The sequence below is a fragment of the Rhinolophus hipposideros genome (assembly GCF_964194185.1).
Source record: "Rhinolophus hipposideros genome assembly, chromosome: 20".
Classification (NCBI taxonomy): Eukaryota; Metazoa; Chordata; class Mammalia; order Chiroptera; family Rhinolophidae; genus Rhinolophus; species Rhinolophus hipposideros.
This window is the reverse complement of record NC_138066.1, coordinates 52,980,136-53,007,836: the sequence shown is the minus strand read 5'-3', so window position 1 is coordinate 53,007,836 and position 27,701 is coordinate 52,980,136. Positions and strand designations below refer to the sequence as shown.

The following is a 27,701-nucleotide window of genomic DNA, read 5'->3' as shown; positions in this document are numbered from 1 at the left end:
CATCCTCACAGCCTGTGGCCTCAGCACGACCAGCGCCTGCTCTGGGCCGGCCTTCTGGCAGGAGGAACTGCGGGCAGTGGCTGCCAGCCGCGCCAGCCAGGGCCCCACAGACCAGCCTGGGGGGCGGTCCCCGGGGCCCCCACCTGGCTTCCATCAGGTGAGAAGCTGGCCGACGGGCCGTGGGTCTCCGCACCGTGGTTCCTTCGCTGTCCCCTTGGCTGAACATGGCGGGGCCTTTGCACGCCAGGCCGCCCAGCCCCCTGCGCAGGCAGCCACGCCTGCCCCAGGCTCTTCCGGTGGACCCTGCGCTCCTTCTCCTCCCACAGCGTGACTCAGACATGTTTATTCATGAGTTTTCAAATCAACGCACAGCACACACGGAGGCCACGTCAGCGCCGAGGCGACGGGCCTCGGGCGAGGCTGGGCAGTTTACTGAGTTTAATGAGCTTTACTTATTGGATGAGCGGCGGCGGTGGCAGCGGCGGCGGCGGTGGCGGCGGGCCTCTTCTCAGGGCGGGCGCGCTCACTCCTTGAACTTCCACTCCTGCCGGCACATGGGGCAGTGCTGCTGCACCTGCTGCGCGTTGAGCCACTTCAGGATGCAGTGCATGTGGAAGCAGTGCGAGCACTGGCCCCACACCAGCGGGCAGTCGTCGCCGGGCACCTTGCCTGCACGGGGACAGGGACAGGGCCACGGGGCTCACACACAGCCCGGGGCTGGCCCGGCCGCGCCTCCGCAAGGCCTCCCCGGGGGCGCAGCTCAGGGCGCCCAGTGGCAGGGGCAGCGCTGGCCTGCCTGCTCCTGGGCCACTTGACCTGTGATGCCAAGAAGGCTGCACTGTCACTGTCATGTTGCGGTGCCTGCTGAGGACACGCACACCTCAGCTCACTACTTCTCTTGATCAAGAGCAAGAGGGCCAAGAGGGCTGGGGCCTCAGGCCCGAGAAGGTTCCGTCCCCAGGCAGCAAGACACAGGAGTGGGCTGCACACACTGGTGTCTATGGCCTGGCCTGTGACAGGCTGGCTGCGAGCACAGCGCTACCTTCCATCCCTCAGCCGGTCCCACCTCCAAGGCCCAGACACACGCTGCCGGCACCTGGGAGCGCTGCATCTATGGACCGGACATGCCACACGGCCCGTGCTCCAGACACGAGAGTCTCTCTGATTTCCCAGATTCTAGAAAACCCTGTCAGTCAGAGGTGCCAGCGGCGCACAGTGACCTCCCCAGGTCCCCCGAGCAGGGTCCCCTCGGACATCCAGGAGCTGACGCTCGCTGCTTCCACCCTGTCCTGGGGTGCCTTTCCCCCAGGTCACTGCCTTGGGGGCCCTCTACACTTAGCGAGCGCTAGCTCCATCCAGAGGTCACTGCTGCACAAACACAAGGGACCTCAGAGACAAGCCAGGCCCAGTGAGCAGGGTCGTCTTCTCCAGGCAGCAGCTCCATTTGCAACACGTGTCTTAGGTGCAGAGGACAGAAACTGTCTTTGGACCCGTGACCACAGGGCCAGGCCTGGGCCGCCACTCTTGACACGGAACACGGGGTTGCGTCATCCTGCAGCACGTTCAAGAAATAACACTACGGCCGGGCCATCCAACAATGCTCTCGAAACCCCACTTAGCGACGGCTTGCACAGAACAAGGGGCTAGGAACACGGCCTGCACTGTCCTCCAGCCTCTCAGCACTCTGCAGCCTCCATGCACCCCATCTCAGACAGGCGGCTAGGGTGGGTGCTGGGTCAGGGAGAAACGGCTCCTAAGTACGCCGTGGCGTCTGCTGAGCACGCACAGTTCCCCACCCAAAGGGCACAGCCATCCACCAAGTCACGAGGGAGAGTGGCCACCGCTCCACCTTCTCATTCACTTGTTCAGGCCAGTGGGCCAGTGGTTCTCAACCTTTTAAAAATCCTTTCTATAACAAAAATGTCCCTTGCTTCCTGAGCTTTTATGGCAAAACCACCAGAAAATGATGTGCTCAGCAAATACAAAACATGTCACTCACTCTCCTTCCCAGGCCTGTGCCAGGAGCCCACAGTGTCTGACACCTGATTTAGATTAGTTCCCACCACCCGCCCCCCACGCCTTTCCAACCTCAGAAGAAAGAACGCCCCTTGGAATCACCGTATACAAATTAGAGTCCCTTACAAATAGAGGATGGAAAACCATGAGCAGGAGCATGCTAGCCGCCTGGTGGGGCACCCGGCCACCCAGCCACTGCTGCAGAGCACGTGATGAGCACACGAGCACCAGGTCGGTGACTCCCCCAAGGGCCTGCTCGTGTCTTGATGGAAGTCCTTTCGAGTTAAAACACTCCTCAACAAGACTTACTCCCAGAGCCCTCAGGGACACGGGTTGGGTTTATCAGAGGCTCAGAGGCTGTCGTTCCCCACAGGAGTTCCACTTCAGCCACAGAAACCCAGTGCCTCCTCATCTGTACAGAAAGCACCTCATGCTCATCAGGCGCCTTGGACTTTACCACTGGCTCACTCCACAGGGTGCAAGGATCAGACTCTGAACCCCTACTTCGCAGCTGGCAGGCCCACATGTGGACACGCCCAGCCACAGGCCCCGCTGGAGGAGTACTGGCAGGCTCCTCGGGCAGTGTGGGCCCAGTGGTGCCATCTTCACACAGGCTCACCAGCTCACACCCACCAAGGGCACGGCCACAAAAATGCTCTTGAGGCCTTTTCTGAAAGTAACAATCTGTTGCATAGAAAGGTGCAAGGATTGGCTCCTTCAGGCTCCCACTGCCTCTGTGGTCCCCTCAGGAAGGGCGTTTTAAAAACAGATTAAACCAAACCAAACCTTGTGCATCGCTGTTCTCATTAAGTGAAACTTGGTCAAGTTGAGCCAATCAATGATTTCCTAAGATTAAGTGCCACCCACTTGATTAAATCAGGATGGATCATTCCTGGGTAATGAGATCTCCTTTCATGCAAAGCAGATATAAAGATTAAGCCTAGAAGAAAAAAGTATTTGCACTCAAAGCCCGTGGTTTACATTTCACTGTAAGAAGCAGAGCACTGTTACTGTTCTGGGCACTCACGTAGCCCCACGAAGGCCTGGTCATTCACAGGGCAGTGAGGAGCGCCTCAGGAGCCCAGGCCCCCGTTTCCTCTTGGGACCGCCCTTGGACCCTAGACCAAGCCTTGACTCTTGCTTCTGCTTTGGGTTCACTTGGGTCTGACTGAAATACTCAATTCATTGGTGCAAAAATCTGCTTTTGACCTAAATATATAATCAAACATTTCTACTTCACGGAACATACTGACGACAAAGGAACAGGGCAAAACACATCACAAAGAAGAAATCCAACAAAACTTGATGGCAGGCACTCTGCAAGGTAACACGTGGGTTTCCTAAAGGAGTCAGGTGTCTTCAAAGGGGACAGAGGGGCGGGGGAAGGGCTGTTCTAAATAGCTAAGGAGCAGAGTAATGAAATGGGGAGTCCTGGTTCAGACCACTTGGGGAAGAAGACATTTGGGGACAACCGGAGAAATCTGAATGTGGACTAGGAATGGACACAGGTGACACTAAGGAATTCTTAGGTTGTCTGATGTGACAACAGTAGCGTTACATTTAAAGGCGACGGAGTGAGTGGGGGGAGGCACCGCACGCAGCGAACACGGAAACGTTATTGACTGTTACTCCGTGTGCTCCATGCAGGGAGTATCCTTCCAATATTCCTTTTCTTGTTGGCGAGTTTTCAAATGGAAAGTTTTAATGCATCTCTTTGTCCCCCGAGTTTCCCAGCCCACTTTGACCATGATAAAAGGCTGCACTGTTTCTCCTTAGAAGACTTTTGATGGTGTCTTTATACAAATTTGGGCCCCAACCGCCTCCCTTTTCTCTGCCAACTTGTCTTGAGAAAAGGGAAACCAAACCCCAGGGACTCTGTGCGGCTATTTCCGGGGGAGACAGCACTGCCAGGCGAGCAAACAGCTCAAGAGGCAGCGAGCACAGGGGACACTCACAGTCCGGGCAGCAGCCATTGAAGGCCATCCGGCAGATGCCGCAATTCTCGTCGTTGGCCACCCAGAGCCAAGTGGCCACGCCGTTCCAGCACTTAATCTTCACCTTCATGACGGCGGAGCCTGCGGGCGAGGGGAAGAGATCGCCTGCTGCCCTGGGTCTGCAGAGCGACAGCACTCAGACACCACACGGGGGACGCTGCCCGAGGCAGAGGGTCGGCTCCGCGGGGAAAGGCGGCCATCGGGGTCGCCCGTGGGAGGACCGGAGCGCCGGATGCTCGCCACGCACTCAGGGCAGCTGCAAAGACCCGCCAAAGGGCGCGCGGGCTTCCGTCACTAAGTGCCAAAACGCGCCACACAGCACTTCTTGAAGGAGGGGACCGGCTTGGGGGGACGGACAGAGACTCGAACCTCGCTCGCCGTGCGTTCCCGCGGGAAAGGACCACCCAGCCGAGTCGCCCGAGGGGAGGGGCGACGAGCCCCCTTCCGCCACGCCCCCGCGCCCAAGCGGATTTAATCGCGCGCAGCACCGCCCGCCTTCAGTTGGCAGAGCCGGAGCCCGCGCGCGAAGGTGCAAAAACCACCGCGGCCGCGGCCCGGGACCTGGTGGTGGAGCCCGCTGAGCCCCGCGTCCCAGCGCGCACGCGCCGCCCCGGCCCCCCCCCGCTCCGCCTGCCTGCAGCCAATCGGCGGCCGCTCCGAGAACGCGGCACCGGAAGGCCCCGCGCGGCGCCGGAAGTGACGCGCCGGCGTGCTGACGCGCGGGCTCGAGCCGAGGCCGATTCCGCGCCCGCCATGGCCGACAAAATGGACATGTCTCTGGACGACATCATTAAGCTGAACCGGAGCCAGCGAGGCGGCCGCGGCGGGGGCCGGGGCCGCGGCCGGGCTGGCTCGCAGGGAGGCCGCGGCGGCGGAGCACAGGCCGCCGCGCGAGTGAGTCGGGGTGGCGGTCCCATGCGGAACCGGCCGGCCCTCGCCCGCGGCGCGGCGGGCGGCGGTGGCAGGAACCGACCGGCGCCCTACAGCAGGGTGAGTGCGGGGGCCGCCGGCGGGCCGCGGCGGGGCAGCGGGGCGGCGCGCGGCCGAGCGGGCACGGCCGGGCCGGGCGGGTGGGCGCGGGCGCTGGGCCGGGCGGGAGGGCGCGCGCCGGCCGGGCCCGGAGGCGGACACCCTCCCGGCCTTTGTCTGGCCGCCGAGCCTCGTGGCGGCAGGGACTGCGGGGACGTTGTCCGCGGCCACACCGGCGGCCACGAGTTAGTGGGAAAAGTCGCGGAACGTGGGCCCCGCGGGCTCGGCGGCGGCTCGGCGCGGGCGGGGAGCGGAGGGCTCAGCCCCTCGCCCCGGCCCGGCCCGGCCCGGCCCCGGCGGGAGAGGGTCCTCCAGGGGCGGTGAGGGCCGGGACGGCCTGGAACGAGACTCACGGGTCCGCTCGTGCTGTGCTTTCCCCCTTCAGCCGAAACAACTTCCCGACAAGTGGCAGCATGACCTTTTCGACAGCGGCTTCGGGGGTGGTGCCGGCGTGGAGACCGGCGGGAAACTGCTGGTGTCCAACCTGGACTTCGGCGTGTCCGACGCCGACATACAGGTGAGACGCAGGCTGCGGCCGGTCGGTACTTGGCCCGCGCGGAACCGGTGCTGTTTGGGATGTGGCCCCGAATCCCTTCCCACCTGAGGACACGAGCCCTGCCAGACCCCCGGGGCTCGCCACTGTCCCCTGTCGGGCTGCTCGAGCGGAGAGCCAGGTCACGCGAGCGCTACCCTGCAAGGAGTAGGTCCGCTCGCGCTGGAAACGGGCCCCAGCTCAGTGTGAGGGCCGCTGCCCTCCCTGCTAAAACCTGTTCCGTGAGTGACGTCCTCTGCCAGAGCTTCCCGTTTCTAACAGGAAAAGACTGGTCAGACTCGCGTGGTGCCTGTGTTACTGATGGAGCTGGGCTGCTTGCTTGCTTTACTCTGTGCTCGTTCTCATGATCTGTTGAGAGGAGAAAGCCCTCCCTCTGTAGAGGTGGCAGCACAGAAGCAGGCCAGCGCGTCCTTCTGGCCGTCGGCCCTGAGCCCTGTGTCTGCTTAGTGTGTCGTTCCACTCACCACCACCCCCCAGGTCTTGTTAGCATGGTTCGCCAACCCGTCTTTGGTTGAAGCCTCCTCCGCCCCCCCCTTTTTCTTTTTCTTTTTTTTTTGATTGAACCTCAAAGGCATTTAAACCTATTTTCTGGTTAAATGACAACATCTTGGGGGTCAGTCCTGGAGATGGCCGGGTCAGGGTTCTGGGCCTTCCTGGGTTCAATTTCCCAGAGCCCAGCTGTGGGAGGACAGAGCAAGGCTGGTGAGCACTCACAGTGTCTCAACACTTTTTTTAAGGTGGTTTCTGGCATCCACTGGAAACCGCTTTTGGTGAACTCCACTTCCCGCTGTGTGCCTGCGGCCGGAGTAGCCCCACACTCTGGGTTCCCTCTCCAACTCCCAGCCTGCCTGAGGTCAGGGCAGTTTCCATGGCAGCGCTTGACTTCAGACTTTGCGGCAGGCTTGAGTAGGAGGAGAGGGAAAGGTGAGCCAGAATCTGCCCTGGGGGAGGGGCTGGGTCAGGGCTCCCGAGTCAGGGCCCTTGGAGCTGGTCCACATGTCAGACGGCGCCCCTTGAGCTGTGGTCTTGGCCTTTGCTGTTTGTTGGCACAGTCCTTGGGTGTGTTGTACACTTTCCTTTGCTGAAGGAGATAGTGACCTCATCTCGTGCCCTTCACTGATGGGCTTTGCAGTCCTTCACCTGCATCGTGGTACAGATGTCAGGTCCCCGAGTTGGCAGGAGCCCTCAGGCCCAGCTGCTCCTGGAGGGCGCTGTCCCACCTGCCCCATCCTTGCCCCCATTTCCCACTACCACTGCCCTGCCCCCAGGGAGATCCCCTCAAAGTAGCTCACACTTCCAGGGACTGTCCCTGGGCCGGCAGAAGGAAAGGAGCTCGCTGACAGTTGCTTTTCCGACTCCCAGGAACTCTTTGCTGAGTTTGGCACTCTGAAGAAAGCGGCCGTGCACTACGACCGCTCCGGCCGCAGTCTGGGGACAGCCGACGTGCACTTTGAACGGAAGGCAGACGCCCTGAAAGCCATGAAGCAGTACAACGGCGTCCCTCTGGATGGTGCGTTTGGGATCGGACCCAAGAAGACTGAGGGGCCACGCCCGGTTTGTGGAGTTGGGGCTGGCACCCGTCCATGCAGGAATATGGCTCTCCCCTCTGGCTGAGGACACTTTGCACTCGCCCCTTTGTCTCTCTCCCACTCTGCCACTTCTCACGCTGCCCCATACATGTGGACCAACCTCTTGTGAACCCCCACCAGCAAGCTACATCCCTCCCCTCGTTCAGCTCCTTCGGAAGACTCACTCCTGTGAAGCCTTCTCAGCCGCCAGAGTACACCTCTGAGTGCGGGGCTGTAGTCGTAAACAAAGGTACCAGCTCTCCTCCTGGCAGGGCGCCCACACCGTTCCACCCATGAGCAGCCTGGACACCTGACCAGACACCCTCCTAAGCTGGACTGAGGAGCGAGGAGGTGGTGGTGGGTTGTCGTCGTTGCCGTCTCTTGTCGCGAGCGATCGAGACACGCACGGCCCCTCCCAGTGCCTGCATGGAGACCGGGGCGTGATGCCCTGGGTGGGCGTCAGAGGTCTCTAACAGGAACGTGCCCTCTTGTATTCTTTGCCACAGGCCGCCCCATGAACATTCAGCTCGTCACGTCACAGATTGACACACAACGGAGACCGATACAGAGGTGAGTTCTGGGGCCTCGGGGCCGGGGTTGGCCTGTGGTGTGATCGCTCAGCCTGCGGGCCTGGCCACGTGTGTGAAGGAGTCTCCTTTCCCTCGCTAGTGTGAACAGAGGCGGGATGACTAGGAACCGTGGTTCTGGAGGATTTGGCGGCGGTGGCGCTCGGCGAGGCGCCCGTGGAGGCAGCCGGGGTAGAGGCAGAGGCACGGGCAGGAGTTCAAAGCAGCAGCTTTCCGCAGAGGAGTTGGACGCCCAGCTGGACGCTTACAATGCGAGAGTAAGTCCTGGACGGGCCAGAGTGTGGGCCAGCCAAGACTGGGAGGGGTGACTGGGACTTCCTTTTGAGCAAGAACCTCTTTCCTCTGTTTCAGATGGACACCAGTTAAACAGACCAGCAAGCCTGTGCACAGGACAGGCTCCAGGCGGCTCGTCCATGCTCCCTGGCGGGAGGGGCTGGCGGGCTGGGGCTGTGTGGCCAATGATGAAGTTTTCTCTTATGTTTTAAAATAGGATTTAAAACTCATGTAAAGGTTTTTTTTCCCCCCCTTTTTTTTTTTTTTTAAATTCTGAAACAGACCTGTTTTGTACTGAGTTATTTTTGGGATAAATTTTACTGGTTGCTGTTGTGGAGAAGGTGGCATTTTCGCCTTCGCCATAATAAAGTAGAAGTGTGTGTAGAACTGGAACCGTCCGATTTGTCCTGTTGGAGTTCTTGTCTAGGCCAAAACTTTGGTGTCGTCCCAGGCAGGAGACAGGCACGTGGGACTTGGGGGGTGGGGACCAGCCCCGCCTGGCATCTGGCGTCCTGGCATGGGGGTTGGCGTTAGTGCTCCAGAGATGGTGGCTGCCTCTGTGTCTGCCTGCTGATCCTCTGACCTGACAGGTAAGGGACACAGAGTGCAGTCCCTCTGCCTGCTCACTGGACCATGAGGTGAGGGGAAGGGCACCTCGTGTTGCCACCCGCTTGCTTTCAAGCGACCCTTTCCTCTGGCTCTTGGTTCCCAGAAGCCTGGCTTCAGCAACTGACGGCAGCATGCGGCGTCACATGCTCAACCTTTCTGTGGGCATGGAAGGAGCAGGCGGAGGGTGTGCTCTTCACTGTGCTGAGATCACTTTGGAAGCTCTGGCAGAGAACCGGAGGAGCTTGTGGTCACATCTGCCCATGTGGACAATCGAGCAAGCTAGGGCCACACGCGGGGTGCAGTTCAGGAGGGGCCGACAGCCCTGTGGGAGTCTGGGCTTATAGAGACCCACCTGAAGTCTCCTTGGTCTCCCGTCTCCCGCTCTAGAGGGCGAGCCTGGGGCCACTCACTTTTACCTACTGCCCAGCCAGAGCCAAGGGTCCTACTCTGGCTCCTGCACATTGCACAGCCTCGCTTCCAAGGAGGCAGTCCATGTGGGGCTCCCAAGTCCACCTCCACATTTGGGACAGGGACAGAATGAGTGACCCAGGAGGGGTGTGACAAACGGGTGGCCTTCTGTCAGTTCCAAAGCTGGCACTTGTGTGGCCTGTGCTATGCTAGGCACTGAAGGGTACGGTGAACAAGATGACTCATTTCGGTCCTCGGAGGAGCCCAGTCCAGCAGGCGAAGGGACCATCAGATCCTGCCAGTGGCCTGAGGGATAGATGTGACAGGTCGGATCCCTGAGGAGGTGGTCTTGGGCTGAGCAGGCACAGGCCAGCTGGGAAGCCTGGCTCCTGGAGAGTTGACAGGAGAGGCGGGTCACCCTCACTGCTGTCCAGAACCTAAAGAGTACCTGATGGGAGGGTTAGGTCAGCCCAGTCCAGAGGCCGTTGTGCTGGACTCCCAGCCACTCGGATGCAATGGCCAGGACTCAGCTCGCTGGGCAGTATGAAGGGCCAGGCGGGCGGATGTCATTGGTGCAAAGGGCCCAAGAAGAAACAAAGGGGAAGGGGCCACACGCTGTGTCGGGTGTCGGCGGCAGGTGGGCTTCTAGAGCCTGGCCCATGGGGGTTGGAATCTGATTTGCCTGTTGGTACGTGGAGACTAGCAAAGTGGAAGTGGGTGATGCTGAGTCGCAGGGAATGTCGGAGGGGACAGAAGGAGGGCAGGGTGATAGTCACGAGGACCCAGTGGTGAGCGGGATGGCTGCGTAGGAAAACCCCATGATTTGGCCAGCAAGTCTGGTGCGGTGGGTGGACCAGGTGTCCCTGGGCTCCTGGGGGAGGGCTCTCCAGCGTTCTCAGCTTCCTCCGGTTTGTGAAACAGTGTCCCGTTACTTCCAGGGCTAGAGGACCCTGTAGTGTAATGTCCACACTGGGGCGGCTTCGAGAGGGAAATGGGGTGGAAGCTGTCGAGTACAGAGATGACACCCATCATCCCAGGCAAGCCGGGCATCTGGGCCCCTGGAGGGTGGCACTGGGCATCCCTGCGGGTGGCCAGCACTGCTTGTCCCCCAAATACTGCCTGAGTGAGTGAAAGGGTGGAGTGCTACTTGGTTTGGCACGTTTCTGTCCTGCATGTTCTTTGCTCAGATGCTGAGTCGCAGGGCCCGTCTCCATCCGGCGGGTGACTGGGCGGCTGTGGTCTGAATGGATGTGCGGTGACCCCAGTGCCCTTTGACATCCTCTAATGTGCTGTGTCTGTGTTCAGCACCGCGGCTTCTAAGTGAGTGTGGATTTGTTCTGCTCTCAAAGCTGACAGTCTGATACCGGAATCAGACAAGAAACTAAGACCATCTCACAAGTACAGTGGGAGGAAGTCAAGCGGGACAGAGATTGCTTTTCTGTCACTGGCTGCAGAGTAGTCAAACACCCCCTCCCTCGTAAGTGTCCTGCTAGGTCTCGTTTCCTCCCGAGCATACTGAGGTAATCTGTACACTTCAGAGTTTAAAGAAAACGATGTTTGTTTACTCACCTGACAAACGTGAGTGCCTGCTACGTGACAGGCACCGTTTTCAGGTGCCAGAGGAAATAGCCACCAGCAAAACCAAGTCCCTGTCCGTGTAGAATGAGCAGTTCGATGGGGGCGTCAGATGGAGGAAAACGGTGGTGAGGACCGGGGAGGGGCCCTGCTGAGGAGGCAGAGGGTGGGAGCAGGAGCCTTGATATTTGCGGGGAAAGCTCTCCTGGCCAAGAACAGCAAGTGCAGAGGTCCTGTGGTGAGAACACTGGCTCGAACAAGCCAGGACCCCACTGTGGCTGGGCAGAGGGGCAGATGATGAAGGAACCCTGTGGGCGCATCAGCCAGAGGTGCAGCCTGGCCTGGGGAAGGGCTGCTAGGGCCCGGCATCTGGGGACACGGGGGGTGTTCATAGATAGCGGGCAAAAGGCAGACGATGGAGTGGGCTCTTGGCCTTGTTTCAGTGGTGTATGGAATGTGAAGTGCTTGTTTAACAACACTAGTTTTTAAGTTGGAAAACAAGCACATTCAATCAACACAAAAGGCGGACGACACTCGGGATTGCTTTCGCAGCAGTGGTCAGAGGAAACCCTTGTCGCCACAGGTGTTTACAAATGAGCACGTTGCTGAGGTGCGACATACTATGAAGTTTACCCAGTTAGTGTACAATGCAGTGATTTTACTAGATTTGCTGTCACACCCACCACCACATTGAAGTTCCAGAATCTCCTCATCACCCCAAGAAGAAGCCCACGGGGAGCTACTCCCCATGTCCTCCCTCCCCTGGCACGCGCCAGGCTGCCTTCTGTGTCTGCATCTGCCTATCCTGGACATTTCGTGTACACGTAATAGGACGATACATGACCTTTTGTGTCTGGCTTCGTTAGCATAGCGTTTTTGAAGCTCATCCATTTTCTAGCACAAATCAGTCCTTTTTTTTGCCAAATATTCTGTGATGAACACATCACATTTTGTGGATCCACTCATCAGTTCATGGACACTTGGGCCTCCACTTGGGGCTGTTAGAACAGCGCTGCCATGAGCAGCACTTACCACATTTTCGTGTGAGCGTGTTTTCAGTTCTCTGAAAGCAGAGTGGAATGGCTGGGTCCCAGGGCACCTTGGAGTTCGGGTTTTGAGGGACCGCCACTCTGTTTCCCCAACGGCTTCCCTATCATACATGCCCACTGGCCGCAGCCGGGCATAAGGACCTGATGTTTCCACGGCCTCGCTGCTTGTGTGTATTGACGAAAAATCACATCTCACCTCCTTTCAGATTGCCTTGGATTATTTACATTTTATAGAAGTACTCAATAATTTTAAATCTTCCTGAAATTGATACAGCTATCATCTTCCCTTATTTCTATTAAGGTCAGCCTACTTACTTAAATGTCGTGTCATTTTGTCATTTTGATATTCAGATTTATGGAAGAGACCAGTACACACCATTCCTGCCCGTTCCTCAGCTGACTCCCCAGGTGTTAACATCCCACCAGATCTTTGTTATTCTGTGTTTTTCTGAATGGATTGAGAGTAATTACAGCATGATACCACTTACCCCTAAGCCCCTCCACGTATATTTCTGTAAAAGCAAGGACAGCGTCTTACCTAATCAGACACGAACACTGATGCAATCCCACTGTCCCGCCTCATGCAGTATAGTCACACAACAGCCTAGCCAACTGTCCCTTCATGTCTTTCCTTAAGGAAAGAAGAGTTTGTGAGATTGTGCCTTTCTAGGACTCTGTTCCATCCTTGTGTTTACACCTTATGTCTCTCTGTCTGGTCCCCAAAAGATGGTTTGCAGCCAAAGACAGGTAAGATATCTCACGGGAGATACAACCTAAGCCAGGCGGAAACGAGTGGGGACCCCAAAGAGCTGCCTTGGACAGGTATGGGAAGGGGCCTTGCCTCCCCTTCCCCCGGCCTGGGAAAGTCTGTTGCCGGCTCTGGCTTTCCCCTTGTACCTGTTTCCATTTCTCTCAACGGAGTTGTTACAATGTGAAAGACTTGATCCTGAAAAGGTACATACTTTAGGTAAAAACATCCTGGGATCTTGTGCTTCTGCTGTTAACAGACAAAGGGTAATTGGAATAAACATTTTTCTGTTATGAGGTCTGAGCCTCACAGACCATGTAAGAAACAATGTTGCTTTCTTGTAGTTGTAGACCTATCACTAAAAACCTCCAGCTGGCTTTATTCTGGGCTCCAGTCCTCTGAGACTGAGAGACCCCTGGCCTCTGAGAGATTTAACTGCATTAAGTCTCCGGTTGTTTCTTGCTTAAAAACTTAACCCAAACTGCCCCTTCTCGCAGTCTCACTGCCCTTGTCGCGCGGGACGGCAATGCAGGGTTAGCCAACTGTCCTTGTCACCTGTGCTATGAGTACTTGTCTAGCCCACCTGAAAGGGGAGAGCCTCGTCCCGCTCGTGGACCCATCCTACACTGGCAGAGCTTTAGCCTCTGCGTGTCATGACCTTGGCACTTCTGAAGGTCAATTCCATTGGGAATTACCTCACTATGATTAGACCAGAGTTGGGTATTCTTGGCAAGTATACAGCAGTTGGCATGTTTCCATCTCCATCCGTCCCACAGGGTCCTTGATGGCGGTCGGTCTGTCTCGCAACTGGCCACGTGACTTGGCTCACTTACCTCAGGTTTCTCTACTGTAAAGTGGCTGTTCTCCCCTTCGTAACCCATAATGTCTTGGGGGAGAAACTTGGAGACGAAGTTCATACCAGTTTTGCCCGTCAGTTTTAGCTTCCTGTGATAGTAATTATTGTGGACTCCGTGGTGAGTGTTCACGTGTCCCTCAATCCTTCGACAGTAATTAGAATTCTCTTCTGGGAAAGAGCCATCCCTTGCCCCCCACCTATCCAGCCAGTTATGTCAGTGTGGACTCGTGGCTATTTGACTCTGAGTCAGAATCGGGTAACTGATTTTGTTGCTCAGACTATTTTAGCTTTGGCCGTTGGGAACTTTGAGGGTCCCTCCTATGCCCTTTTGACATGCCGGGTCCTTTTGAAAGCATTTCCTGACTTTCTGGTGCCAGGAGAGGCTCCAAGTTCACCTATTCCCCAGCTCCTTTCATGGGCACTGGTGTGCTGGGTGTGCTCACTGTCACCGGGCCCCTGGGGACAGAGCTAGGAAATGCACACACTAGCTCCTGTGCACACATCTGCGTTCATTTCTGTACCTCTCAGGCTGAAGAGATGCATGAAAAAACCGTGAGTTCACTGCGGTCTGACTCCAAGCCCGCAGCCCAGTCATTCTCTCCTCCCCTTGTTTGTAACGTTTTTCTCTGGCAGTATTCTCACTGCTCCCATCACCTACAGGATGTTTGCCTACATGTCGGCAATCGTTTAGGTGTCCACCTCACCTAGTCGCAGAACCACTGACCTATCCCCCGCGGGAGACCTCTCCTGACCAGGGCACAGCATTGGGTTCCGTTATTTCTGTGTCGGGCCATGGAGTCCCGGGGTGGTGCTGGTGCCCAAAATGTGAGTCCCTTTCTCCTCTTCCACCCGCTTCACTGTTAGTTGTGTCATTTGTACTGTACTTAGTTTGTCCTTACTGTTTATATTCCATGGTGGCTTCCCCAACACACCCTGCTGAGGTTTTTTGTTGTTACTTTTTATTGTTTTTTAATTTGCATATATTAGTTATTATGGAATTACATATGGTTGTGTAATTTTCATAAATGTTTATATGATTTACATTAATTAGCTGCTATTATGAGTCACCCTGGGATTAGTCACCCTGGGATTAACTGACTATTTGGGAGAAATTAGCAAGAAAGAATGTATCATTAAAGATTTTCATGTAAAAATAAAACCATGAGAGTACCAGGAGGTAATCTCATTAATTTTAAATACATCAACGTGTCTGTGGTCATTTACCCTAAACTAGACAGTTAGTTTGTATGTTACGTATGCAGGTTGTTGAAACAAATTATAAAATGTTTTAGCACATTCTTGAATTGTAAGATAACATCTATATGTAAAAATTAATGTGAGCATACCAGTTTCTTAGATGTACAAATCCATCATAAACAAGCCACTCAAGTTACCAGCAGTGATTTCAGAGACAAACTTTTTGTCCTCATTGAGGGTGGGGACTCCTTGGGCACGAAACGATTCATTCTGAAAATTGGCAAATGAAAGGAACAAATTTATAATCTCTTTTTGTTTTCGATACAAACTTTATTTCGAAGGGATTAAATCACTGACGGGGAGAGCTTTTTAAAAAAGAATTCCAAACAGTATGGAGGTATCTCAGGAATCTGAAAATGGAACTACCCTATGATCCAGTAATTCCACTCCTAGGCATCTACCCGGAGAAATCCAAAACTCCAATTCAAAAATCTGTATGCACTCCTATGTTTATTGCAGCACTTTACACAATAGCCAAGATATGGAAACAACCGAAATGCCCATCGGTAGATGACTGGATTAAGAAGCTGTGGTACATTTATACAATGGAGTATTACGCAGCCATAAAGAAGAAAGAAATCTTATCATTTGCAGCAACATGGATGGATCTAGAGAACATTATGTTAAGTGAAATAAGTCAGAAAGAGAAAGACAAGTACCATATGATCTCACTTATATATGGAATCTAAAGAAAAGACTATGCGAATGAACTAATCAGAGACAGTTTTGGGGACGCGGAGAAAAAACCGAGAGTGGTTAGATGGGTGTGTGGGAGGCGGTTGGGGATAAGGGGAAAGGTGAAGGGATTTGGAGGCAGCTGGTGACCACAAGATGGCCTCGGGGTTTTTTTTGTTTGTTTGTTTGTTTTTGTTTTTTTTTTTTTGTTTGTTTTTGAAAATTAATTTGGGGAAGGTATTCTATAATGTTGTGGAGATTTTGTTGGGTATCCGATGGGCATGCGTCCTGTTTGGGAGACCACCTCAGGGATGCTGTGGATACCTGATCATGGCATTGGACACCAGAGGCTGGACATTAATGAATGCCAACTATAATTTTATATATATAATGTGATGGTTCGGTGTGGGGTCGGAGGGATGGTGGATGGGGGGGGGGTTCACAGTGTGAGGGATATGGATGATGAACGTCTAAGTATTACCTTGTTTTGTACACCTGAAACTAATAAATAAATAAATTTATGAAAAAAAAAAATAAAATAAAATAAAATAAAAAAAAAAAAAAAAAAAGAATTCCAGCTAAGCAGTGCTGGCATATTAGGAAGTGACCACTTTGCAATGCCTGATGAAATACGCCTGCTGAGAATAATGCTGAGGGCGGCACAGCAGGCCAGCCTGCCAGCCTGCCATCCGGAGCCCATGGCACCTCTGAAAATTGACCTGAGGTTTGTCCAGCCTGAGACGTAGGACAGCACACCAAGAGGGCGGAGGCAGGCAAATCCGGAAGTGCTGGCAAGGGAAGTCTCAACCACAGTTGTCCCAGTTTCCTCTGCACCTGAGGGCATAAGCACAGAAAACTGACCATGGCACAATCAAGGTAGATTGGGCCTTTGTCCCCAGTCCTAGCCCAGAGTTCCAGCACTAGGAATGTCCTGACAGGAGTGGCTTTTGTTATCGTAACCAGTCCCTTTCAACCACAAGCAGTTTATAGTAATGAGATGATGACTCTGGGTGGTGTCAAGATGGATGCTGGTCACCAGAAAGACTAGGCATCATTAGAGGGCGGGCACTCTCAGCCCGGTCCCCTGACCTCTGGGAGGGGACAGGGCTGGAGGTTGAGTTAATCACCAATGATGATTTCATCAGTCTTGCCTTTTAATGAAGCCTCCATAAAAGCCCCTAAACAGTAGGGTTTGAAGAGGTTCCAGGTGGTGAACAGGGGTAAGTGCTGGGAGGGTGGAGCTCTACGGACTCCTCCCCCCCCCCACACACACACCTTTCCTGTCCGTTTCTTGCATCTAGCTGGTCCTGAATTGAGTCCTTTATAATAAACCGGTGATCACGGATGAAGAGCTTTTCTGAGTTCTGTGAATTGTTCTAGCGCATTTTTCAACCTGAGGGGGTGATCGTGGGGACCTTCAAATTTGTAGTCTGCCAGCAAAAATGTAAGTAACAGGCCTGGCTGAGCTCACTGGGCCCACAGGACAGGAGAGAGCAGGGACCCTGCTCTGAGCCTGTCCATGTGGAGTGATTGTCACGTAGTGGAGGACACCTGGACAGGTGTGGCTCATTTATCCAAAAAAAGAATCCTTTTCCTTAGGAATAAACACACGCTGAAATCCACATGGTGTAAACCACATGTGAGATTTGCTTCAAGCTGTGTGTGGGGAGGAAGAGGGACAGGTCAAATGGGACTGGCTGCCAGGGAAAGCCACTGAAGCCGCGTGGAAGGTCCATCGGGGTTCATGACACCACGCTTTCTACTTTGGTGTGCGGTGGGCCACCTCCTGGCACTCACACCCTGCAGTCCCATACTTCGCTGGACCAGGACAGATGTGCGTGCCGGTATAGTAGGGCAGAGTGATGGCGTGACACTTCTGAGATGACGTCGTAACAGGCGCTGCGGCTTCATCTGACTGCTTGCTGTCCCCCTTCTCTGTTCTGTCTGCCTCTGCCTGTCCATCTGTCTGTCTCTGAGGCCTCACTTGCAGGAAGCCACCTGCCCTGTGTGATCAGCTCTATGGAGGGGCCGGGACGGGAGCTATAGGTCGCAGGGAACTAAATCCTCAGGCCATCAGCCCATCGGTGAGGAACCGAGGGCCCACGCACGTGTGTGAACTTGGAATTCCAGCAGGTCTTGGAGACCGTGGCCCTACTCCACAGCTTGATCACAGCCTCATGAGAGACCTGGAGCCGGAACCGTGAACCACACTGCTACGCTGCTTCCCGATCCTCAGAAACCATGGGAAATACGTGTGGGGTGTTTTGAGCTGCTGAATTCCAGGCTACATGTCTACACAGCAAGAGATTACTAATACACGTGTTTAAGTTTTCTATAACAGAGTTTCGGTTTTCTTTTTAAGGTATGTGGGTCATCTGAAAGCAGATTTGTCCTCGAGCCGTGACTCAGGTGGCTGTGCAGCGGGATGGTCCCCGGTGAGATGCCTCAGAAGCAACACAGTGAACACCAATTAGGACGCTCTGCCTTTGGCCAAACTTTCTGCATATAAAGTTAATAGCACAACTTTCAGTTACAGAAAACTTGCAAATACACCTCAAAAAGGGAGAGAGATCTTTCCCAAACACACTGAGGTCAGTATTATGCATTTTCCTATCGCCCCAAATGCCCTCCTGCACACAGTGCAGAGGTGTGTGTGCGATGACTTCTGTCAGCCTGGGTTCCCTGCCAGGCAGCGTAGAGCAGACAGAAGGGCCCTACCGCCCTGGAGTTGACCCATCATTAAAGGAGGCATGTGTCCACTGTCATGTGATTACAATTTTACAAGTGCTTACAAGTGCTGGGGGGGTGAAGGTGGGGAGGCGCACCGCCCAGGTGGGGCATTTAGGGGTCTGGACCCCACGGGGAGGAGTGCAGGGCGAGGTTTTGGGTACTGCAGGCTCTGTATGAGGCCCCTGGGGCTACAGAATGTTTGTTTGGTGTGTGGACAAAGCTCTGAAATCCACACAGCTAGAACCCACAAAGGGAAATGCTGGGGTCTGTGGGAAAGAGGCGACTGAAGCAACTGTGGCATCTGTGCCAGCAGCTTCCTCAGTGACCAGCTCCCCTGAAGTACTGCTGCCAAGGTAGCCGAGTGTGCTGGGCCCCAAAATACTCCTTCAGCCTGGAGGGGACCGTGCCGGCACAGGACGGTGGCCAGACCCGTCCAGGCGGGCCCTGGCCACTGAGCCCCGTTCATCTCGGGATGGCAGGGCAGCGGGTCCCGTGCACAGGCTGCAAGCGAGGCGTGCGGGAAGAAGAGAGGACTCAGAAGGCAGGTCCTACAGTCAAGCCGACAAAAGCGGTTCGGTGCAAACGAGCTGAGCGTGAGGAGTGGGTTTCATTTAACCAGCCCGAGGGGGCACCTCAGCTTTGGAGCTTCCGACTTGCGCGTGGATGCCTGGAAATACGTCTGGATCCCACCGCCAGCCGCGGAAGGGCTCGGAAGCGTCCCCAGGGCCAAACCAGCGACACCGGCAAGGCTGTCACCCCAGGCCGGGCCTCCCGGCCGCTGCTTCCCGGAGAGCCGCGGCGTTCCTTCCTCCGAGCCCTCGGCGTCGCCGGCCCGCAGGTCCTCGGCCAGGCGCATCCCCCTGTACCCGATTCCAGCCGGAGCCTCCCGACGGGGCGCGGGGCGCGCGCGGCACCGGGAGATGCCCCGCCCCGACTTGGACAGGACGGGGACCCAAGGACGGGACCCTGCGAGGGCGGCTGTGAGGTCCACGGGCATCCGTGGGAACTTCCAGGAGGGGAGGCCACGGCCAGGGGCCGACGGGCCGGCTCACTCGGGAGAGCGGCCGCAGCGGACCTGGGGGCCCCGGGCCCCGGCGCGTGGGACCGGGCCTGCGCCGGCGGCGAGAGCGAGGCCCGCCGGGCCCGACGTGGGCCGCGCGTTGCAGACGGCGGCACAAACGCACGACGTCCCGGTGGGTGCACGCAAGACGGCGACACTGCCCCGTCCAGTCCGAGTTCGCGGGCTGAGCCCCGGGGACGCCCGAGCTGAAAAATGCCCGCAGCCAGGGGCGCAGAAGCACCCACCACACCGGCCTCCGCGGGCAAACCGGCCTCGCGAGCCGCCCACGCGGGACGCGCCCACGAGGCTGGCCCCGCAAGATGGCGGCCGCGCGCTCCCGGCAGCCCCCTCGCTGCGCATGCGCCCTCCGTCGGCCCGCCCGGCCTGAGCGGAAATCGCGTGACCCCGGAAGTGGCCGGCAGGGCGCGCGCGGGCGGGGCGCCGACGTTCGTCATTTCGTGCGGGAGGGAGCGCGAGCGCGGCGCGGTCGAGCCTCCGGTGAGCGCCAGGGGCGGCGGCGGAGGCGGCGGAGGCGGCGGAGCTGGGAGGGGGCGGGGGCCGAGTCTCTGTCCGCCCCTCCCGCCGGGGGCATCTGCGTGGGGCGGGGGCACCAGTGACAGCGGGCGGCGGCCGGGGCGCAGGGCGGGTCCCGGGCGCACGGCGTCCACGTGCGGGCGGGGGGCGCAGGCCCGGGGCGCGGCCGGTGCAGGCGCCTTTGTGGCCGCCGTTCGTGCGCGGCGCCCCCTCGCCGGTGCGCCCGTCCCGACGCCCGTCCCCTGCGGAAGGCGCGCCCTGCCCCCGGCGGTCTCCGGGCTCCGCTCGCCTCCCCTCCCCTCCCCTCCCCTCCCCTCCCGTCCCCTCCCCTCCCCTCCCGTCCCCTCCCCTCCCCTCCCCTCCCTTCCGCCGGCCCTGATTGCGGGTCCTGCGGCCCTGCGGCCGCCCGCGGTGCGCTTGGAGGGCCCTTCGCCCGCGTCCGCACTTGCTGGCGTCAGGGCGTGAGCTTTCTAGAGGAATTCCAGAGGAAGCGCCTGGGAGGCCTGGAAGAACTGGCGGCCCCACCCCGCCCCAGGCGGCCGGCCGGCCCAGAGAGGCCCAGCGGCCCTTTGTGGGATCTGGTTCCCGGGCAGATCCCGGCTGCCAGGCGTTGTTTCTCATCCCGTGGCAACTTGAGGTCCGGGGTCAGCTGGCCCTGACCCACCTCCCACGCAACGAGAGGGCTCTGCGGGGGTTTCACAGACACCGTCGGGGCTCCTAGGGGGTGCTATAAGGATCCCTAGCCACCTGCACTGTTCTGTTCCTGCTCCAACAGTGTTGCTCCAGGCTCTTCTAGACGAGGGTCCTGAGAATACCCAGGAGCTGCAGCAGCTCCCAACTCGAGGTCACAAACCATCACAGCGGGACAGAATGTGGGCAAACACTTAAGAGTTCCCCATGCGCTTTTGGGACCTACCTGTGGGATTTAGGCTGGGCTAGCTCTAGGAGAGCCCTGTGTTTGCAGGGTGAGGCAGAACTGACCTGTGTCGTGCATAGAGGTCTTGCATTCTGGCCAGGACAGGGCCAACGGGTGTCCCTGGTCAGAGCAGCTCCCGGAACCAGCGGGAGGGGTACCTTGGGGTGAGGACCTGTGCACCTCAGAGCAGCAGAACTTGAGGTGACTAAGTCGGGCCCTGCCAGTCCAGCCTGGGGTTGGTGCCACCCCCTGGGGATGCCTAGTCCCCTGAGATGGGCAAGGCAAGTTAGTGAGGCCCCTCTTGGCCCCAGGAGCCTGTGTCTAGGCCCTTTGCAAAGGTCTGCCTGCAGCTGCCCTCCCACTCTAGAAGGTGCATCACCCCTTGGCTGCAGCTACAGGGTCTGGCCACCTGCAAAGATGCCTTCAACACAGCCCCCCTGCTGCCAGGCAGCGGGAGGGGGAAGGGGAGACACTGGGTCCCTCCAGCTGGCCACAGCCCCTTCCACCCCCCTACAGGTGTTCCGGACCCAGCTAGAGGTGAGCATGGCAGAGCAGGAGCCCACAGCTGAGCAGCTGGCGCAGATTGCAGCTGAGAACGAGGAGGATGAGCATTCAGTCAACTACAAGCCCCCGGCTCAGAAGAGCATCCAGGAGATCCAGGAGCTGGACAAGGACGACGAGAGCCTGCGCAAGTACAAGGAGGCCCTGCTGGGCCGCGTGGCCGTCTCAGCTGGTGAGTGGATGGGACGGCACTGAGACTGAGGGGACACCTGTGACTCTTCTGAGTTCCCAGTGCTGCTCCCTCACCCCAGGCAGCAAGTTGTGTGCTTGAGGTGGGACGCCAAGGGATGGAGCTCTAACCTGCTGTCACTCCACAGACCCCAATGTCCCCAACGTTGTTGTGACCCGCCTGACCCTGGTGTGTAGCACTGCCCCAGGCCCCCTGGAGCTGGACCTGACAGGTGAGTGGCGCCTCTGAGGTCCCTGGCTGAGGCTGTCTGACACCTTGTTGCTGCCCCTAAAAGTGGTTTCCTGGAGACCGAGCGCCCTCTCGTGGGGAGCACAGGAAGGGCCGCCCAGTGGTCAAGGCTCTGGCTGTGTGTGTGGGGGGGGTGATGCAGTCTCAATGGGGTTGCCCAGGAGCGGCTTTCCCTGGCTGAGCCTCCTAGCCCAGTGTCTTCCTGAACACAGGCGACCTGGAGAGCTTCAAGAAGCAGTCATTTGTGCTGAAGGAGGGAGTGGAGTACCGGATAAAGATCTCTTTCCGGGTAAGGTGGGGGCCCTGGGAGCGAGGTGCTAGGAGGGGCTGGGGCTGGAGAGCCCAGTTGAGTTCCGCTTGGGGTCCTTCCCTGCAGGTGAACCGAGAGATCGTGTCTGGCATGAAGTACATCCAGCACACATACCGGAAAGGCGTCAAGAGTGAGTGAGGATGGGCGCCAGACCCCGGCCCCAGAGGGAGGTGGCCCCCGGGGCCAGGATCGGGAGGGAGGGAGGAAAGGCTCCCTGACGGCCGCCTGCCTGCTCTGCAGTTGACAAGACTGACTACATGGTGGGGAGCTACGGGCCCCGGGCGGAGGAGTACGAGTTCCTGACCCCCGTGGAGGAGGCGCCCAAGGGCATGCTGGCACGTGGCAGCTACAACGTCAAGTCCCGCTTCACAGACGACGACAAAACTGACCACCTGTCCTGGGAGTGGAACCTCACCATCAAAAAGGAGTGGAAGGACTGAGCCCGGCCTGGGAGGCGGGCAGGGCGATGGACGGAGGGATGTATGCTCCCCACCCCACCCCCACCCCCACCCGACCCCATACCAAAGTGCTGACAGGGCCCCTGCCCACGCTGCCATCTCCCCTGGTTTGCCTCCTGGCCGGCCCGGCCCGCCCCAGCCCGCAGGCCCCAGCCTCCCGGTGATGTAGTGTCATTGCTGCTTCAGCCTGTGCTGTGGGGGAGGGAAGCTGAGCCCAGGCCTCCGCCTCCCCCTTGGTTCCTTCAGACCGCCCCCCCCCCAGCTCTAAGCCAACTTGAGGCCCTGGCTTCTCCAAGGGAGTGGGGCATTGAATGGGGTCTCGGGGTGCTCAGGTCCCCCAGGGCCTTTTCAGTTGCCCTGACTCTGCTCGTCTCCCCCGGTGGGGTGGGGTGGGGTGCACGATGCAGGGCCTAGGAGCAGATCATCTCCAGCCGTCACCCCTCCCTGGTCAGTTCATCTGTCGCTGTCACTGTCTAACCATGATGCCTTAACATGCGGAACGTGTGTTCTGGGGTCGTCACTAACCTCTGACCCTGTGTCTGCATGAGCATGTGGTCTCCCCAGCCCCCGCCCCACCCGCAGTCCCTGGGGCCCAGGGCAGTGGGATGCTGCTGCTGCTTCCCGGCCTGCCAGGGCCTGGCCAACCCCCCCACCCCCGCCCCAGCCAGGGCTGTGGGGACAGCTCCAGGGGCTTGGAGAAAGCCAAATTGCCAAAACTCCAGTCATCTCCAGTCCCATCTGCGAGGCTGGGAGTCCTCATGCCTCGCCTTGTCTGTCATTTATCTCAGCGGGCAACACCCAGACCCAGTGCCCACAGCCCCCCCAGAGCCCTCGGCAGACAAAGCCAGCGGCCGAGCCTTACTTGGCCCACGTGGGCCTGCCAGCCTGGAGTGGCATGCCTGGCCTGTCAGTATTTATTGCCTCCACATGTGCCGTCCTCTGGGCCTACTGGCCTGCCATCTCTGCCCCCAGGCTCGGTGCCACCATCCCTGGCAGGCCCTCCCCAGACCCAGCCAGGACAACTGTGGGACCAAGCGTGCACAGCTGGAGCCGACCCCTGTGCCTCCCCTCCTTGCCCCTCCCTGGTCGGGCCCTGGGCTGGACCGCACAGGAACCTGTCCCTGCTTCTCCTTTTCTGACCAGGAAATAAACTTCCCTGAAGGAGCCAGGGTGTCTGCTGCTTGTCTCAGTGGGGAGGAGGGCTGGGCCCATTCCTCTGCTGCCCCCAGGAGCCAGGTGTGATCCCCAGCGTCCTGCAACTGTTGAACAGATATAAAATCCTGGCCCAGCCTGTGTGGCCAGTGTTGGCCTGTGCAGAACTCAGACGTCCCAAAGGACCTCCAGTTGGTGTCCTGCTGTCTGCAGTGCGCCCCCTGGCGTCTGCCTGGTCTGTCCCCACATGGCCACTGTCCAGCCTTGAGGAAATGCCCGGACTCTAAAGAAAGAACCTTGAGCTGTGCCTGAGGCATTACATGGGAAACCAAAGAAATGACAGTCAGAGACATCCCGGGGACAACGTCCCCAGGCTGTGGGTCCACTGGGTATGTGGGTGAGCCTGAGGTGGGGTACCGGCGTGGAGGGGAAGGCTAGGCCAATGGAGAGGGCGGTGTGAAAGGCAGGCCAAGCTCCAGCATCCAGCAGGGCCAGTGGTCCAAAGGTGGAACCAGCAAGGTGGGGCAGAGGGGAAGTGCCAGAGTTCAGAGGAGCCCTCAAGGGCAGCCAGGGGCCAGGCGCACTTGACTGCCAGTCCCTCTGACCAGCAGGGTCTCTGCAAGACCTCAGGCTGCCAGGGAGAGCACTGCTTGCTCTCTGCACCACCCTCCAGGCACCCAGTAAATGCGCCCCCTTCCCAGCCCTGTAGCCCTGGGATGGGGAAGAGCACGTGGATAACCCAAGCTCTAGGTCAGTTCCAGAAACCCCTTTTTCTGGACTGATACGGGTTTTGAAACGTGTCCTCTGTGGTCTGAGCCCCTTAAAGTGGTTATGTGTCATGTAGGCATTGGGGGCAGGACACTGCTGTCCAGGAGCCCCCACCCCACCCCCTGACTATCAGTGGAGGCCTGCTATTGTGCCCAGCGCTTATCCGCAGGGTGTGCCCTGCCCTCTGGGGTGGACCAGGAGATGCCCTCTTGCCCCCCAGGGCAGTGATCACTTGTCCTTGTCAAGACAGCTCCTACAGGGCTGGTCACCCCCTCAACCCTCCTTACCAGGTCCCTGGGGCATCCTGGAGGCTGGGCCCTGTGCTGGATGACAGGATGATGGCCCAGACACAGATCCAAGAGCCTGGGAAGCAGCCTGGGCTCTCAGCTCCCCACTGCACTGGGGCAAAGACCCTATCCGGACACTCCCAGGACCAGTTGTCCCACACTGAGAACGACAGCTCAGGCAGGGAAGGCAGTGAGATCGCGCAGCCCAGGATCCAAGGCCCCGGCCTTTCCCACTGAACTTAGGGCAGCCACCTCTGAACCACATCCCTGCTGGTGAAGCCAGGCTCTCCAGCAGCCGGCCTGTTGCAGCCACTCCAGCACTCCCATTCACTTCCTAAAGGTCCTGTGAACATCATGAAGGGGCAGCCTGTTCTGTCAGCAGTTCAGTTTGCTGGGCAAGGGCGTTCTCACGCTCCTGCTGCTTTCGCTCGTGGATTTCCCCAGCTGTAGTTTCACATGTGAACTCGGACCCTGAGTGCCAAGTTGTATAGGCACACTGCCAACAGCCCGGACTTTGATCTGGCTCCTCCCCGGTGAAGGGTAGCATGAGGTGGCACCTGCAGGAGCTCCATGACGTGCCTCTCGGGTCCCAAGTCTAACCTGATCCTTCTGGTCCCACCCCAAACCCCTCTGTAGAGCCGGGTGCTCCTGAGCCTGGCTTCCCCACCCCAGTGAGCCAGAGCTTGCAGTCCCCTCCACTCCCCTCCCTGTCCATGACCCCCAGTCATCTCCCAGCTTGTCTCCTCATCCACCCACAGATGGACCCTTCTTCCACTGCAGGGGCAGAACCTTTCACGTGACCACCTAATCACCAGTCACTGATTTACAAGAATCTGCTCCATGCATAGCGCTGACCCACTCGTCGTCAGGGTCCACGTCTGTCCACTGGGGCCACACTCACCACAGCGCCTGTGTCCCAGTCCTGCTGTCGCCTGTGCCCAAGCTCGCCCACGTGTTGGCTGCATGGCCCATGGCACAGCCCTCCATCCCTTATCCCCACTGCTACTCGGCAGTGGGGACCTGCAGTCAGGAGTTGGCCTTCAGCGGCCACATGAGCACTTCCCAGGTGTCCACGAGCTCGCTGTTCACCCCTCAACACCTCCAACCCAGGTGGGAAGGAGCTGTTTTATTCTGGGGACTCTTTTTTTTTTTTTAAACCTTATCTATTTGTGTTTTTCCAGGATCCATCAGCTCCAAGTCAAGTAGTTGTTTCAATCTAGTTGGGGAGGGCGCAGCTCAAATGGCCTATGTGGGGATCGAACCGGCAACCCTGTTAAGAGCATCACGCTCTAACCAACTTAGCTATCCGGCCGCCCCCTCTGAGAACTCTATTTTTGAGAATAGTATTTATCAAAACATTTAATCAGTAGCTCAACCGATGCTTAATGGGCACCTTCTCCAAGCAAGAGAGACTCCTGGATGACGTCCTGAAACAGTTATGTGGGTCCAGATGTCGCAGCCAAAAGGGCGGGCGGCCCTGACCTCCAAGGGAAACTCCAAATCAGGGCCGGGTCAGCAGGCCTCCCCGAGGGCTGAGGCTGCAGAGGTGTTCAGTGAACCCGGCCTGTGTTGTGGGGGGCTGGATGCACCCTACAACCTCCCTCACCCAGCCTCTGACCAACCCGAGACGGGGTCTCAGGCCAACCCCAAGCCAGGCTTCCCCCCAGCTTTGCTGCTTCCGCATGGTAAGTGCGCGAGGTCAATTCAAGACGGGCAGAGCGGCCTTGAGAAGGCACATCAGTACAGCCAAGGCGTCAAAATGCCATGACCCCTCCAAGCTCAAGCCCTGCTCAGGCCCTGGTTTTCACAGAATGATGAGTTGTTGGCTGTGGCCACCTGGGCTGCAGAACAGTGGCTTGTTGTCGTCTGCATCGGGGCATGACAACTGCCCTCAACATCTGGCCATGGAGGCCCAGACGCACCAGAGTGAGGCTAAGCACAGCCAGCAGCTTGGGTCCCCGACTGGTCTGCTCCCCCGTTGGTCCCCATGTTCTCATCTTTGTAGATACTCTGTGCTCTGGGGCTACACTGCCTCCAAACCATCACAAACTAATCAGCAGCATGTGTCACAAATCCCTTCACTCTGTCCCCATCAGCCAAAAAAGCTCAAGCCCCAATACTTAGGCATCTGAACTCTGAGCTCATGCGCTCCTCTGAAGTCTAGATGTGGTTCAAATGTCCCTTGTCTCAGGTCCCTAATGATGGTCTATAGAACAGGGTCATGGCAACTATAAATGGTGGGGGTTAGGGTAGTAGACATGAGGCAACCCCGTCCTCAGAGAGCAGAAGGGACTGTATCTGCAAAATTACCAGTTATTAAGAGCGAGCACCCAGGCCAGGGCCCCCCGTGGGGGTGGAAGTGGGCACCTGCTGAGGCAGGTTTGCAGCCTTTCTATGCAGCAAGTCCCAGCTCCTATAAGGTCACCCCAGTGAAGCAGACAGGTGCCCCAGCAGGTAAAACCACCTCTGATTGACCCTTGCTCTACTGGAAGTGAGGGAGGCACACCGAGAACCTGGTCATGACCTTCAGGTGTTCATATTCTAGTCGGAGTCCCCCGTAGCAGAGATGAGAAAACATGCCTTCAAGAGCAAACTAACAGATGCAAACTCTCCAAAGTACACAAGCACCTTTTTTCTGCGTCTCACCATTTCTGGAATCAGGATGTCATTTGCCGACGTGTACATTTAATGGGGGAGTGTTTCCCTGTTCCCTGCCAAGTTATTAAATTGACCAGTCTTCAATTCTGTGGTGGTGCCATTTCAAATAAGGAAGTGAACACAAATGAAGAGGACCGGGGGCGGGGGCGCAGAAGAAAGGAGTGTTGAAGTCCGGGTGGGGAGGGCGGCTGGGGGAAGGCAGAGGTTGTGGAGGCACTGAGCAGTGACACGGAGCTGATCCCTCCAGAGCCACGTGTTACTTAAAATCTTCTAGGAGCCACGTTAAAAAAACTCAAAAAGAAACAAGTGAAATTAACTTCAGTATTTGTACTTAACCCAAGGTATTTCATGTTTTTAGCCCAAAATACTGGACCATGTGAAAACATCGTACATCCTTTTGCCCGTATTCTTGGTTTTGAGTCGGTGGGTGTTACCCTCAGGGCCCGTTTGAGCAGCGCCAGCCGAACTTCAAGCGCTCGGCAGCCTCGGGGGCAGCCAGGGACCACCGGGTGCGCGGCGCGGGCCTGGAGCTGCGTGGGCTCGGGGACTCTTTCGTGGCTGCTACCCAGCGCCTGAGAAGCATCGCACAGCTTCGTGCGATCCGGCAACCACGGGGAAGGGCCAGCGTCGCCGCTGGGGCCCTTCGCTCGGG

General features: G+C 57.7%; 3 protein-coding genes across 5 annotated transcripts; 2 read left to right on the top strand and 1 right to left on the bottom strand.

Annotated features, from left to right (window-relative positions):
- Nucleotides 1-353: 353 nt before the first annotated feature.
- On the bottom strand, nucleotides 354-4,615 carry ANAPC11 (anaphase promoting complex subunit 11). The gene is made up of 3 exons (XM_081030136.1): nucleotides 4,380-4,615; nucleotides 3,972-4,091; nucleotides 354-669 (listed from the first exon to the last, which is right to left on the bottom strand). Exons 2-3 carry the CDS (start codon nucleotides 4,078-4,080, stop codon nucleotides 524-526), a joined length of 255 nt encoding a protein of 84 aa, XP_080886262.1. The 5' UTR covers nucleotides 4,081-4,091; nucleotides 4,380-4,615; the 3' UTR covers nucleotides 354-523.
- Nucleotides 4,616-4,727: 112 nt separating this feature from the next.
- Nucleotides 4,728-8,411, top strand: ALYREF (Aly/REF export factor). The gene is made up of 6 exons (XM_081030109.1): nucleotides 4,728-5,000; nucleotides 5,425-5,556; nucleotides 6,955-7,102; nucleotides 7,667-7,730; nucleotides 7,830-8,004; nucleotides 8,099-8,411. Exons 1-6 carry the CDS (start codon nucleotides 4,764-4,766, stop codon nucleotides 8,111-8,113), a joined length of 771 nt encoding a protein of 256 aa, XP_080886235.1. The 5' UTR covers nucleotides 4,728-4,763; the 3' UTR covers nucleotides 8,114-8,411.
- Nucleotides 8,412-19,381: 10,970 nt separating this feature from the next.
- Nucleotides 19,382-23,348, top strand: ARHGDIA (Rho GDP dissociation inhibitor alpha). Of its 3 annotated transcripts, none has more exons than XM_081030116.1 (6): nucleotides 19,382-19,485; nucleotides 20,954-21,170; nucleotides 21,316-21,399; nucleotides 21,629-21,705; nucleotides 21,793-21,856; nucleotides 21,967-23,348. In XM_081030116.1, exons 2-6 carry the CDS (start codon nucleotides 20,981-20,983, stop codon nucleotides 22,164-22,166), a joined length of 615 nt encoding a protein of 204 aa, XP_080886242.1. In that variant the 5' UTR covers nucleotides 19,382-19,485; nucleotides 20,954-20,980; the 3' UTR covers nucleotides 22,167-23,348. The 3 variants fall into 3 exon arrangements, with proteins under 3 accessions (XP_080886242.1, XP_080886243.1, XP_080886244.1); XM_081030117.1 differs by lacking the exon at nucleotides 19,382-19,485 and adding an exon at nucleotides 19,621-20,158; XM_081030118.1 differs by lacking the exon at nucleotides 19,382-19,485 and adding an exon at nucleotides 20,486-20,638.
- Nucleotides 23,349-27,701: the final 4,353 nt, after the last annotated feature.

Bases quoted from the DNA above. Each gene is read 5' to 3' on its own strand.
- ANAPC11 (XM_081030136.1), bottom strand. From the start codon at position 4,080: ATGAAGGTGAAGATTAAGTGCTGGAACGGCGTGGCCACTTGGCTCTGG. The intron at 670-3,971 runs GTGAGTGTCCCC...GTCCCCGTGCAG, and splicing joins CAATGGCTGCTGCCCGGACT to GCAAGGTGCCCGGCGACGAC.
- ARHGDIA (XM_081030116.1), top strand. From the start codon at position 20,981: ATGGCAGAGCAGGAGCCCACAGCTGAGCAGCTGGCGCAGATTGCAGCT. The intron at 21,171-21,315 runs GTGAGTGGATGG...GTCACTCCACAG, and splicing joins CCGCGTGGCCGTCTCAGCTG to ACCCCAATGTCCCCAACGTT. The intron at 21,706-21,792 runs GTAAGGTGGGGG...CCTTCCCTGCAG, and splicing joins GGATAAAGATCTCTTTCCGG to GTGAACCGAGAGATCGTGTC.
- ALYREF (XM_081030109.1), top strand. From the start codon at position 4,764: ATGGCCGACAAAATGGACATGTCTCTGGACGACATCATTAAGCTGAAC. The intron at 7,103-7,666 runs GTGCGTTTGGGA...TCTTTGCCACAG, and splicing joins CAACGGCGTCCCTCTGGATG to GCCGCCCCATGAACATTCAG. The intron at 7,731-7,829 runs GTGAGTTCTGGG...TTCCCTCGCTAG, and splicing joins CAACGGAGACCGATACAGAG to TGTGAACAGAGGCGGGATGA.